We start from the raw sequence: 13,825 nt of genomic DNA, 5'->3' as shown, positions 1-13,825 counted from the left end.
AGCAATTCAATCGGTAAAACGCAGATACAAATTTATTTAATTACGGAATTGATCCTGATGAATCCTAAGGATGCATGATGCATGGAAGTTTACCAAAGAAAATGGGATCGATACTAATGAATCTAGGAAACTAATTGCGATGTAAGCAAATGTCTTCAGTCAGTCATTTTGCGGCCACTCAGTTTATTTTCTTACTATTTTTTTGGTTCCACTCACTTTATTATTTTACTATTTTTTTTTTTGGTTCCACTCACTTTAATATCGCAGACGTATATGACCAAAATTTACAAAACCTACCAATGAACAAACTCTCACTTCATTCTAAAACAAAGAAAAGAGAGATGAACGGCCAAGGAAAGGTAGTCTGCGTCACCGGAGCTTCCGGCTACATAGCGTCTTGGATTGTGAAGCTTTTGCTCCTCCGTGGCTACACCGTCAAGGGCACTGTTCGAGACCCAAGTTTGTTCCCAATTCTGTCTTTTACTCATATCTTCTTTTTCTAACAGTAACTCTAGCCAAATTTCCGTTCTTCAAACAATTCCCAGAGTTAGCATAAAAAAAGATATATATACGCAGAGAAGAGGAAGACCAAAAATTATCCAAGCCAAGAGGCTGCAATTTGTAAGGGATGATTAAAAGTAGCCAAACAAAATCAAATTGGATTATAATTGAAAAATCTGACGGAATCAAATCAATTTTCTTGTTTTTTCGGCTCTGTCTTTTTTGGATTTTAATTTCAGTTAAACCATAAAATTCAAATTGAAATTGAAATTTTAACATATATTTTTTTCTTTTCAACTTTTTGCTTTCATCTTATCTTATGTCGTGTTTTGTTGCATGATGTCTTTTCAAAAAATCTAGCATCAGAACTTTTTTTGTTTTGTGCTATATGTGTGAGTTGCCTTTTAGTTATTGTATTCTATTTTTTTTAATTAAATCACCAAATAGGGAATTTTCTCACTAGGGCAACGATGAGTTGATGTCAACAAAAAAAAAAATGAAGAGAAAAGACAATGATAATTTGTTACTAGTAAGACTTGCAGAGTTGCATTTTGACGACATATATGTTATATTTTTCTTTAGCGGACCCAAAGCAAACAGAACATCTTCTTGCACTTGACGGTGCAAAAGAAAGTCTCAAATTGTTCCAAGCAGATCTTTTGGAAGAATGTTCCTTCGATCAAGCTATCGAAGGTTGTGACGCTGTCTTCCATACCGCATCTCCGGTTAAATTCACCGTCACGGATCCTCAGGTTTGTTGTAGGAAATAGTTAAGCTTTACTATTAATTAGTCGAGCCATTTCTAACGTTATTAGAGACCTAAACCAAATCTATAATTTTTTTTCTCTATCAGACTGAGTTGATAGATCCAGCCCTAAAGGGTACTATCAACGTCCTTAATGCATGCAAAAACGCTGACTCTGTCAAAAGGGTCATTGTAACATCTTCCACTGCTGCGGTTCTTGTTCGAGAACCCCCTTTGGGGCCAAACGACGTCGTAGACGAGACCTTCTTTTCTGATCCAACTACTTGCATGGAGACAAAGGTCCTTGGATTTCCTTGTGACATATCTCGTTTTGAGAGTTTGGATTCTTTCTTACACTTTTTTTTGTTTTTTTTGTTTTTTGGTTATTTTAGTTCTGGTATCCACTCTCAAAGACTTTGGCTGAGAATGCAGCATGGAAATTTGCCAAAGGCAACGGAATCGACATGGTTGCGGTGAATCCAGGATTTACAATCGGACCACTATTGCAACCAATTCTTAATTTTTCGGTGGAGATTATTGTGGATATCTTAAATGGTAAGAACCCTTTCAATAGTAGATACTACAGGTTCGTGGACGTGAGAGATGTTGCTTTGGCTCATATTAAAGCGTTGGAGACTCCTTCGGCGAATGGCAGATACATCATCGATGGTCCAAGTATGACGATTGACGACATTAAAGAGATTTTGCGTGAGTTATTTCCAGATTTGTGTCTTGCTGATATGTGAGTTTCTCTTTCCCCTTTTCATCTTTTATTTATATCATCATAACAAGTCCATAAATTTAAACATAGATAATACAAAAACATGTTTTTTGATATTGTTTTAGGAATGGAGATAGCGAGATGAATGAAATGAATTACAAAGTGTGTGTGGAGAAAGTGAAGAATTTGGGAGTTGAGTTCACTCCACTTAAATCAAGCCTTAGAGACACTGTTATTAGCCTCCAGGAAAAATGTCTTATATGATCATAATAATGTATTTTGAGATTTTCTTTTGTCTGTCGTCTAATGTATTGAGACTCTTTAAATAATATGGATGTCCAAGGTTATTTTAGCGGATGCAATTTAATATATATGAATCATATTATGGCACGTATAGTTTACGTTAGATACATCGTTTAGCGTCACATATACTTTATTTTATTTTTATATATCTTTTCGTATGCAAAAATAACAAAACCACTTCACCACATACATGTATATGTTGGAAGGCGGAGACGACGAGATCATGTTGTGGTAGTTGTTTTCACACGTGGGATTCAAAGAGATGAGTCTGCGTGTGAATATAAAGATGAAAAGTTTTGTCTCATTCATAAACTAAAGCCAGCCACACCAATCATACTAATTAATCAGATAACGTGATCAGAGAGATGAGCGGCCAAGGAAAGGTAGTCTGCGTCACCGGAGCCTCCGGTTACATAGCTTCTTGGATTGTGAAGCTTTTGCTCCTCCGTGGCTACACCGTCAAGGCCACTGTTCGAGACCCAAGTTTGTTCCCTAGCTCCTCCTCTCTTTTTTTTTATCCTGTTTTCATTTCTCCTTAAATATCGATATAGATAAAGGTGACAGGATGAACTAATAAATGTAAAATCCAAGAGAAGAAACGCATCGTTAAGAATTGGAAAAAAAAAAAAGGAGTCGATCATAAACCATGCAAGAAAGAAAAAAAAAATTCGAATTAAAAGTCAAAGTTCTTGAAACCAAATCGAATCCAGAATCTAAGTCTCGGTTCCTTTTTGGTTTTTGTCCGTATAAAAGGCAAAACACACGCGCCTATTCCCTCCTGCCCCGCACTGATTCGGAGCTTAAAAGCAATTAGGGGTTGTTCTAGTTCGATTTGACTTCTCTGAGTTTGTTTAGTACAATTTATTCTCATTCATAAATCATAAATGTTATAATAGATCTTTTTTTGTAAGGATTAAGTTATAATAGTTCTTAACGTTTTAGTTATTACATTACGTCTTAGAAATAACGATTTAACCAGATAAATAATATAGCACTCGTATATCACCACCTTATTCAAACATGTCATTGACCAAAAGTAAAATAAAAAACGATGTCGATTTTATGACTAAAAATGCATTCATCTTATTCTTCAGTGCACTTTGACAATATGTATGTTTTTTTCTCCAGAGGATCAAAAGAAAACAGATCATCTTCTTGCACTTGAAGGCGCAAAAGAAAGACTCCAATTACTCAAAGCAAATCTTTTAGAAGAAGGTTCTTTCGAACATGCAATTGATGGATGTGAGGCTGTCTTCCATACCGCTTCACCAGTTACACTCACTGTCGAGGATCCTCAGGTTCGGCAACGATATTGCTTAATTTGTTCGAAGCAGCACAAGCCTTTTACTAATTTACTTGCTTTGATTTATTGTTAGGAATCTCAAATACAATAATACATAAGTAACATGAATTATTCCACCCATAACCAATTACAGTTTTGACTTGGAAATCCATGAAATTATATAATCACTCTGGATTTTGCAGGCTGAGCTGATTGACCCAGCCGTCAAAGGCACTATTAACGTGCTAAAAACATGCACCAAAGTGTCTTCTGTCAAAAGGGTCATTGTGACATCTTCCATGGCCACAGTTATGTTTCCCAAGTCCCCCTTGGGACCAAACGACTTAGTAGACGAGACAACCTTCTCTGATCCAAGTGTTTGTGAGGAAGAAAAGGTCTTTACATTGTGGTTTTTTTATACATCAATGAGTTAGTTAGGAGAAGTCGCATTCAATTCTTATCTTTTAATTTTTATTTGTCCTATCCAGCAATGGTATGTACTCTCGAAGATTTTGGCCGAAGATGCAGCATGGCAGTTTGCCAAGGCCAACAACATTGACTTGATCGTAATGAATCCAGGACTTGTGATTGGACCAGTCCTGCAGCCAACTCTTAATTTCTCTGTACAAGTGGTTGCAGATTTTATAAACGGTAACAACTTTTTTAATAGGAGATACCATAGGCTCGTGGACGTCAGAGATGTTGCTCTAGCTCATGTCAAGGGGCTCGAGACTCCTTCAGCCAATGGCAGATATATCATTGACGCTCCGATTGTGACAACAAACGACATTGAAAAAGTTTTGCGTGAATTCGTTCCTGATTTGTGCATTGCTGAAAAGTGAGTTTTCTTTATCATTTATTTATCTAAGTCATAATCATGTTTTGATTCTACAAAACTAACAAAACTTTTTTTATTTTGTTTCGTTCAGGAGTGAAGGCATTGATACGAATTCAATGACTTACAAAGTAAGTGTAGAGAAAGTGAAAAGTTTGGGAATTGAATTCACTCCTACAGAAACAAGCCTTAGAGACACTGTTCTTAGTCTCAAGGAGAAATGTCTCATCTGATTTGTATCTTTGTTACCTTCGAATTGTGTTACTGATAAATGCATTTCATTAACAACCTTGAAAATAAAAAATTTCAAGAAAATATCTCAAAGGGTTTGAGAATGAGACTAAATTGGATCCTGCAAATAACTCGAACGACTTATCATCGCTGTTATCACTAATCAGTTCGCCGCAAAGTATATATAAAAAAGGCCACAACAATGTTGAGGAAGAAATTTTGCATAGTAAATAACATTTTCAATTGAATCATATGCAAAAACAAGAATAACATCACAACACACTGGACTAGAAAATTTTCCCAATCCAGCAACTAATCCATCACCAGATTAATAGGCTTTTGTCAGACACAGATACATTAAAGTAGGCAAAATTATTAGAAATCAACACTTCACAGCTCCATAGATTCCTACACATAGTAAAAATAAAATAAAAACTGGAAAAAAATAAATAAAGGAAGATCACTTACATAATCTACATTGGACTCGAATCAGAATCTGCCCAATTCTAAACTTCTTTCATCTCAAAGACCATCTCAGAAAGACGAAATGCTTCAAGCTATTATAATACCCGTCTCTGAGATGAAACTTGTTGGCCTATGACAAATCATTTAGAAGCATCACTTTCTTGCTTAACCTTAGTCAATTGCACAGCCGAGCAATGTCTCTTGAGTGGACCCGAATTGGTGGTAGCAGAGCTCTCTTTCTCTTTCACAGCGCCATTCGATGCAGCAATTTTCGGTTTCTGATCTCGATCAACGGAGGTTTCCTTGAGCTTTGGAATAACCGACTTCGCCTTCTCCTTGTCGTCGAGCTTGACGACGTCCTCAAGAGCCTCGCGTGCTCTCTTTCTCGCCAAGGCGGCTTCTTTCCCTTTCCGTTCAGCTTCGCATCTAGTCGCCGAGACGGCCTTATTCATGGAAGAGGCGGAGATCTTAGCGGCGCATAAAAAGACTTCGGAGAGGGATTTGTCGATGGATCGAGAGCCGTTGGTGCCGATGATAGGTCGGAAGAAGGAGAAGGAATCTGGGTCCCGGCAAGGAGGACAGAGGAAAGTAGAGGAATTAACTTCGCCGGCGCAAACGATGTGCGTGTTGGAGAGGCAATTGTAGCAGGTGACGCGGCGAGAAGGATGCGGCGGAGAAGAATCGTAGAAGGCGAAGCAGGAAGGACAAAACGACTGTGGATGTTTGCGGAGGAGGCAATGCGTGCATAAAAAGCGGAGGACTGTACGGACTCGCGCTGGGTGTATGACCCAGGCTCCGCTGCCGCACTCTTCGCATATCTCGCCTGAATCATCCGCCGCAGAAGTTGACGTCACCGAAGTCGGCGCCGCCGTTGACGACGGGAGATTCATAGTGTCTCTGGAAAATTAGGGTTTACTCAAATCGAGAGGATGAAAGGGGGCTAGACGACGGGGAAGGAGAAACTTTTAATCGATATACCAAACGGCGGCGTATATGGGCTTGAGTTTTTGGGCCGTTTAATTATTTTTATCTTGGGCTTATTCTTTTGATTTACGAAACGCAGAGTTGGGATTTTGGCTCTTCTTCTTTAACACTAAGACCAAATTAAACAAAGGATGTATTTTACACTTAAAATATAGTTGCTAGGGTAAAAAAACTCCAGTTGGACAATTACAGACCTATGAAAGCTGTCCAATAAATAACTCTAGTTGTGTAATTGTGGCCACTTCCAATTATAAACCCCCTTTAACACATTGCATCATCTTATTACATTTTTGACTTTTTTTGTTCTTACATTTGACTATGCATTATATGATGATATCTCTAAAACAATTGTCAAAAATGATAATCCAAGTGGGTTTGGTTTGTATTTGGGATTGATTAGGTTTCAGGAAAATCCAAGGACGTGGGGACGTATTTGATTATGAGGATAGGGACGCACCACAAATGCGTGTCAACGTGTTTCAAGTTCATTGCATTTTGTGTGTATTTGCATTATATAATACATGCAGATTCTTGCTCTAGTGCTGTTTCTGGTCAGTATTTTGCACCAAGGAAACGGATCCTCTCCTTTTATCTACGTGGCCAGATTGTCATAGCATATGTCACACGTGTCACATCTCCCGTTCGATCAACAGTCACAACGTGTCTCGACTCTCGAGTCGTATATCACCAATATTCACCATCGTCGTGAATAATTTATTGATAACGATTATCACCTAAAGTTCCTCCAACCAATTTGCTTTCGTGTTGACGTAAAAATGACGTTTTGATATAAAACATTTTTTCTTCAAAGAAAACCAAAGCTTTCAGTAGATCGTCGTGAATAATTTATTCATAACAACTAAATAAGAAGAAAAAATGTTTTATACCAACAAAAAAATGACAACACCCTGTCCCGCAAAATTCTCAGTCCACCGTGACCGTGGAATATGCCACCACGTTTTGATATCTCTTCTAAGCAAAATAGAAGATACGCAAAATCTTTGATCTCACTATGTCTCTACATCTACTGTATATTGTTTTTGTTAAGAACATCTACTGAAAGCTTTGGTTTTCTTTTTCTTCCAAAATTTATTAACTAAACGAGGAACAAACCAGAAGATTTTCATAAACAAAACGGTTGAGACTTGATATGTTAGAGATCACAATAGATGATTAAAAAAATAAGACTCGTTAGCAAGATATATATTCTAAGATAAAAGCTCTGAAATAAGAGTTTGGAATTAGTATAAGAGTATAACACATCCTATGATTAAACAAAAATCTGAATTATGAAGAAGCAAATGATTGGTTTCCACTAATTTAATATCCAAAACTATTTGACAAAAGAGGTGTTGTTGTATATAAATAGAAACAGGCTGAGTTAGTCCCCAGATTTAAGGATGATTAGCATAGTAGAGACTTAAGAGAAATAGTAATGATTAGCAAGTCAAATATTTTATTATTAGGATAGATAAAGAGAGACAGGAGGTTGCTCAACCCCACTTGGTGTGTGATGCTTTTTTGGCATCGTTCCTTTATGATAACACATCACAAGACTTTAGTGTATCACAGGCCCATGTCACTTTAAGTTAGGATAACATATTCTACTATACTATTATTTTTCATATTTATATGTATATTTAATAAAAGTTTTTATAGACACACCATGAATTAATTGCAATAATGCTGAGGACTGTGCCATGTAACAGAGACAGCGGATGTGTGCAGAGGTCGGTGAGAAGCAATTTGGTTCAAATAATAATCCCCAACTCCCTTTCTCTAGGTCCCTTTCTCTTTAATTTTCTTGTAATAACCATATCTTCTTCTTCTTTTTTTGTTTTTTTTCGGGTAAAAGCACCATCTTTTAATTAGCGTGTGAAGCATAGACTAGTCTCGTGAAAAGGTTTCTCCGGCACACCGAAGTACTTTACATACTTATGAGAATAGACTAGTCGCGTAAAAAGGTTACTCCGACACCTAAATGCTTACCTAGGAGAAATTTTAACCTCGTATTCTTATAATTTTGGCAAAGGTAAACAAGAAATCATTTCAACGAAAAATATTTTCAATAGACTTTTGAAGATCCTTTAAGATTAGTCAAACCAATAGTTTAATCATAATGTAAAAACAGTTTAACCTCATGAAAGAATCTGCATAATATAAATAGTCAAAGTATTAAATAATAAAAAATTAATATTTGCATTGAAATATGTAAAATGGAGTGAGTATGTTTTTAAAGGGTTAAATGGAGTGAGTATATTTTATCAAATATTAACAGCACACAGTATTTAGTTTGGTCCATTTTGTGGACGTTCCTTCTTGTAAACATCAAATTTTCAATAGTTTGGAAGTTCAAATTTTCAATAGTTTGGAAGTTCAAATTTTCAATAGTTTGGAAGTAGTCAAGTAGCTAACACAAAAACAAGTTTGGATGTTGTATAGTTGTATTGTATATAGTGGAAACAAAAAAGAGTGTGGAAAAGAAAAATGATTGAAAAGGTAAAATAAAATACAGAGAGTAAACAGAAGAGCTAATGATTCGAGGGACGCTAAAAGTTGAATGTTCGAGAGAAGCGTCTCAGAGACTGTGAAAATCAAATCCTCTGTTACAGTGCGTGCGACGATTTGGTCCCCCTCTCTCCTCTCTCTCTCTCTTTCTCTCCGTCTTGTGCGTCGATTTGTCGTCTTCTACTACTCTATTCTCCGCCTACTTTCACAAGATTACTACTCCCTTCTCTGCCGTCTTCTTCTCCTGTGTTCTCGATATACCCTCTGCATTTGGATTGATGTCCCTTTAATGCTTCGAGGATCTCACTCCCCCTCTCTCTCTCTCTATTCGCCGACTTCGATTTCTTCAGTTTCTAAATAGCATCCTTTTTCTCAGGTCAGCTACGTCTCTGCGATTGTTTGTTGCTACGATGATAGATTTCGAGGATACGTTATATTGGGGTGTCTGTTTTTGATTTAGAGAACACGAGGAAAGAAAAAAAATTGATTCTTTTGTTTCTGGGTTTCTTTGGAAACCTGTTTACGATTCAGAGAAGACGACGTTGATTTTGTTTTGTTTCTATTATAGCTGATTAATTAGCTCCCGGTACACTGTTTTGAATCGTTCTTCACTGTGATTATGATTAAACTATTGGTTTGACTAATCTTTTGCATTAATTTATATGAACTCTCTGCTATTTTATATTTGCATAATGACAGAGACATTGATTTCTTTTCTATTTCTTATTTCCTCATTTTTCTAATTTGGGAATTGCAAAGTGAAAGAAAACCTATTTCTGGGAAGTACTTCTTGGTCTAATTTGGTGGTCAACTTATGACTTTTACTTTCAGGATCAAGAAACTTCGGTCTGTAAACGCAACAACATGCCTCTGTTTGAGCTTTTCAGGCTCACCAAAGCTAAGCTCGAATCTGCTCAAGACAAGAACCCTTCTCCGTGAGTCCTTTCACTTATCTCTCTTCTTCACTGTCTTGTTTCGAGTTCATCATTTTCATGTTTTTTAATGTTTTTCTCTTCACAAAAAAAAAAAAAAAACAGACCTTTGGATGAAATTGTTGAGCTGGTGTGGGAAAATGGACAGCTTTCAACTCAAAGCCAGTCAAGCAGATCGAGAAACATTCCACCACTACATGCTGTTCATCAAGCAAGCTCTTCGAGAGCTAGAGAGATTGGAAACAGCTCAAAGACGACGGTGGTGGACGAGATCCCTATGTCAGTGCCGTCTCTAATGACGGGTTTGAGTCAAGACGATGACTTGGTTCCATGGTTGAATCATCATCAATCCCTAGATGGATATTGCTCTGATTTCTTGCATGATGTGTCTCCTGTTACTGTCAACGAGCAAGAGAGCGATATGGCGGTTAATCAAATTGTTTCCCCATTGTTTCAGAGAAGAAACAATGGCAACGAATCAGCTCCTGCTGCTTCTTCGTCGCAGTATAACGATTTCCAGTCACGTTCTCTGTATGGAAGTGATAGAGCTAGAGATCCTGCTAGCCAACATGCCAAACTGGATCGATTTACTCAGAGTCAGGAACCGTTAGTCACTAGTAACAAGCCTGGTTTGATCAACTTTTCGCATTTCTTACGCCCTGCAACGTTGGGTAAGACTAATAACCTTCATGGCACTAAAGAAAAGGGTCCTCAAAGCCCACCGAATGTGTTTCAGACTAGAGTTCTTGGAGCTAAAGACTCTGAAGATAAGGTTCTTAACGAGTCTGTTGCTTCTGCTATGCCCAAGGATAACCAAAAGGCTTGCCTAATCTCAGAGGACTCTGGTAGAAAAGACCAAGAGAGTGAAAAGGCTGTTGTATGTTCTTCTGTTGGCTCGGGTAATAGTCCCGATGGCCCATCCGAAAGTCCTTCACTTTCTTTAAAAAGAAAGCATTCAGATGTTCAAGACATTGACTGTCATAGTGAAGTAAGCTAAACTCATTATGATTTGATGCACATTTTCAAATCTCGTTTCTTCACCGTTTTCTTCAGTATTCATCTTCAATATTTGTTGAGCAGGATGTTGAAGGAGAATCGGGAGATGGAAGAAAGGAAGCAGCTCCCTCTCGAACGGGCACGGGTTCAAAGAGAAGCCGCTCTGCGGAAGTACATAATCTGTCTGAAAGGGTGAGTGAGTGAATTTTCCCCCAAAGCGTTTATTTTTACATTACTAAACTCACAAAGAACTGCTCTTTTCAGAGACGGCGTGATAGGATCAACGAGAAGATGCGTGCTCTTCAAGAACTCATACCAAACTGCAACAAGGTCGGTTTTTTTTTAACTTCTTTATATATAAACGTCACTCGATTCTGTTTATGAGATGATAAGCAATGCCCTTCAAGTCAAGATACTGTTTTTTTTCGTATTTGATCAGCTTCACTAACTTGAAAGCTTTGTATGGTTGTAAAAGGTGGATAAAGCTTCGATGCTAGATGAAGCAATCGAGTATCTCAAGTCACTCCAACTTCAAGTTCAGGTAACACTCTCACTACTATTCCCTAAAACTGATAAAAAAAAAAGTCACACTAACTCACAATCATCATTCAGATAATGTCAATGGCGTCTGGTTACTACATGCCACCGGTTATGTTCCCACCGGGTATGGGGCATTACCAGGCAGCAACAGCAGCAGCAATGGCAATGGGTATGGGAATGCCTTATGCAATGGGCTTGCCTGATTTGAGCCGAGGGGGTTCCTCGGTTAACCACGGACCACAGTTCCAGGTCCCAGGGATGCAACAACCAGTGGCGATGGCGATTCCACGTCCCTCTGGTGGTGGTTTCTTCATGGGTTCTTCGGCGATGGAGATGAATAAGAGCGATGATGGTTCGACTAGAGATCTATCGGGTTCTAAAGATCAAACGACGTCCAAGAACAACAACAATAACTTGAAACCAATTAAGAGAAAACAAGCGTCTTCTGATCCGTTTTGTGGATCGTCGTAACATAAACACAAACCTTTAAGCACTAATGCATTCATTGTTATCGCATTCAAACAAAATTAATTTGTGTGATCTCTATATTTTCTTCAAAATTTTCGGATATAATCATTATCTTTAAATGCAGAATCTGCATATTTCCGAACATATGCTGTGAACTTATCTTCTAAAAACAAAATTCAAAACATATGTCCAGTGACTAAAATCATATTTTCGCAAATGCAAAGTTGTCACGTGAACTTGGATCCGTAAACAAATGTGATGGGTTTATCAGCCCATTTCGATAAAAGACCTTGATGATCATTTTGTTTTGTTTTGTGCTCACAAAAAAGTTGTCAACTTCCCATACATGCTATATATGCTGCCTAAGATATATTTCTATAAATACCAACTATATAAAGGAACTTTCACGCCTATGACTTGAGAGTCTATGTCCTGTCTTGATCTTTTAAAAATCTTGGCGTAAACTATAGTTCAGTGTGAAGAATCGAGTCTTTAGCTCTGCACCGTCACGAATTAGACTTTTAAAGTAGTATATATACAAGATCAATCTTCAATGAATTATTAGATACTGTGGAAAGCTAGTTTAGTTCAGTTAATTCTACAAACAATCTACTTTACGCTCAATTTCTTATGTAATGGATGATTTTTGTATTTTCTTAAAACAAAAACACAAATATGTTTACGAAGTTTAATTTAATTCAGTTAATTCTACAACTATATAAAGGTACTTTCCATTCTGCATATTATTTTTAATAGTAGTGTATTTTCAAAATCGTGTTTAAAAACGTAATTTTGCACATTATAAGTTTTTAGATACTGAAAAAAATGGCGTAGTGGAAAGAGGCGAACAAAAAAGGGTTTAGACTGCATTACTTTCGATTGATATCTTCTATTGAAGATGGATAAGACGGCTCTAACTAATTACAAAACCAATGAGTTAGGACAAGCAATAGGAAACCGACACGTTCAGCACATAGGGAGACAAATGAAGTAAAAGAGGTTTTTAATTGAAGGACCCTTAATTGAAACTTGAAAGAGAAGAAAATGGTGTTAATGTGGCAAAGCAAAAGAAAAGTTAGACATCATTTTGCTTTTGGCCACACTAATATATCAAGATTATCTATGATTATGTCTTTTCTTCTCTTCTGTCTTACCAATTAGATTAAGCCATATTAGAGAAATTCAACCATACAAGCCCTCTTTTCTCACTTTTAATCAAACTTGAAATATTGTTTGCCTTCTTTTCTAAGTTTGATCTTTATCTCCACCACAAATCACAAAACCCAAATCAAATGATCATTTTGGAAAAGCAAATGAGGCAAGCAACTGGTAAAAATAGTATCACAATACACAAACACATGGATTAAAACACAAAGCAAATGTTATATTTTTGTCTTTTAATATGGGCATAATATGTTTATTACGAAGTACTGATTTTTAACTAATGGAATGAGGATTTACGAGAAACTTCAAAAATAATTAAAAATATGAAAAAGGGTCCTTAGTATAAGTGCATGCATGTGCTAATGTTTCCTTGATGATGGGATTAATGCTAAACAGGCCAATTAAGATGGTATACAATTAAGGTCACTTCTCACTGCCTGGGCCCCTCTCGCTCTCTCCGTGACTTCATCCTCTTAATCTAAATGTACTATACTTTCTCCTTGTCTAATTAATAAAATTCTTATTACCACAAAAAAAAGCCGATAAATCTTCCATCGACATCGTTGTATACGTGATTAAATGTTTTGCACTTTCACAAACTTTTATTGGATGCATCTTTTCGTTAGTCATTAAAAATATAATTGGTGGTTATATATCCTCTAATAGTTAATCAAGATTGTTGGTCTAAATCTTTTAGCTATAGGAAAATTATTGTACAGGGTAAACAACAAGATTCAATATTGGTGTATCATATATGTAAAATAAGTTGTAGCCAATTAAAAAAAAAAATAGAATAGTCAGGTTTTGGTATCGCCATCTCTCAGGTCACCTAGTTTTTACAAAAAAAGTTTACAATTTTTTAAGAGTCATTTTCATTACTTGATTAACACACTTAAGAATGGCTCAGATATGTAAAATTTATGCGAATTTCAAAAGTATCATTAAAAGTGGAAAAATCATCTTAGATGGCACAATCACTTCTAAGTTCCTAGCTATAACAACTCTTTGTCATATAGAGATTATTCATGCTTGATCAAGGGAATCCAGAAAAGAATAGTAATGCAATGTAGATTACAAATTATACTGTGCACAAGACCACGAATTTTAACTGAACCAAATTTGTTAATTGTAATCTAGACCTTGCTTTACG

General features: G+C 36.7%; 4 protein-coding genes across 4 annotated transcripts; 3 read left to right on the top strand and 1 right to left on the bottom strand.

Annotated features, from left to right (window-relative positions):
* The first annotated feature begins 253 nt into the window (after positions 1-253).
* On the top strand, positions 254-2,349 carry LOC18993927 (cinnamoyl-CoA reductase 1). The gene is made up of 5 exons (XM_006417505.2): positions 254-459; positions 1,084-1,253; positions 1,355-1,546; positions 1,639-1,988; positions 2,093-2,349. Exons 1-5 carry the CDS (start codon positions 300-302, stop codon positions 2,229-2,231), a joined length of 1,011 nt encoding a protein of 336 aa, XP_006417568.1. The 5' UTR covers positions 254-299; the 3' UTR covers positions 2,232-2,349.
* Positions 2,350-2,489: 140 nt separating this feature from the next.
* Positions 2,490-4,704, top strand: LOC18993926 (cinnamoyl-CoA reductase 1). Its single transcript, XM_006417504.2, has 5 exons — positions 2,490-2,753; positions 3,399-3,568; positions 3,756-3,947; positions 4,041-4,390; positions 4,482-4,704. Exons 1-5 carry the CDS (start codon positions 2,636-2,638, stop codon positions 4,618-4,620), a joined length of 969 nt encoding a protein of 322 aa, XP_006417567.1. The 5' UTR covers positions 2,490-2,635; the 3' UTR covers positions 4,621-4,704.
* A 205-nt stretch (positions 4,705-4,909) lies between these two features.
* LOC18993925 lies at positions 4,910-6,043 on the bottom strand. The gene has a single exon (XM_006417503.2). The coding sequence runs from the start codon at positions 5,971-5,973 to the stop codon at positions 5,224-5,226; it is 750 nt and encodes a 249-aa protein (XP_006417566.1). The 5' UTR covers positions 5,974-6,043; the 3' UTR covers positions 4,910-5,223.
* Positions 6,044-8,529: 2,486 nt separating this feature from the next.
* LOC18993924 (transcription factor PIF3) lies at positions 8,530-11,603 on the top strand. The gene is made up of 7 exons (XM_006417502.2): positions 8,530-8,951; positions 9,407-9,510; positions 9,613-10,495; positions 10,588-10,695; positions 10,768-10,833; positions 10,979-11,044; positions 11,116-11,603. The coding sequence occupies exons 2-7, from the start codon at positions 9,440-9,442 to the stop codon at positions 11,512-11,514; spliced, it is 1,593 nt and encodes a 530-aa protein (XP_006417565.1). The 5' UTR covers positions 8,530-8,951; positions 9,407-9,439; the 3' UTR covers positions 11,515-11,603.
* The last annotated feature ends 2,222 nt before the right edge of the window (positions 11,604-13,825 follow it).

This window comes from Eutrema salsugineum, unplaced genomic scaffold (genome assembly GCF_000478725.1).
Source record: "Eutrema salsugineum unplaced genomic scaffold, Eutsalg1_0 scaffold_5, whole genome shotgun sequence".
Taxonomy (NCBI): Eukaryota; Viridiplantae; Streptophyta; class Magnoliopsida; order Brassicales; family Brassicaceae; genus Eutrema; species Eutrema salsugineum.
Note: the sequence above shows the minus strand (reverse complement) of the source record. Positions and strands in the feature narration are given on the sequence as shown.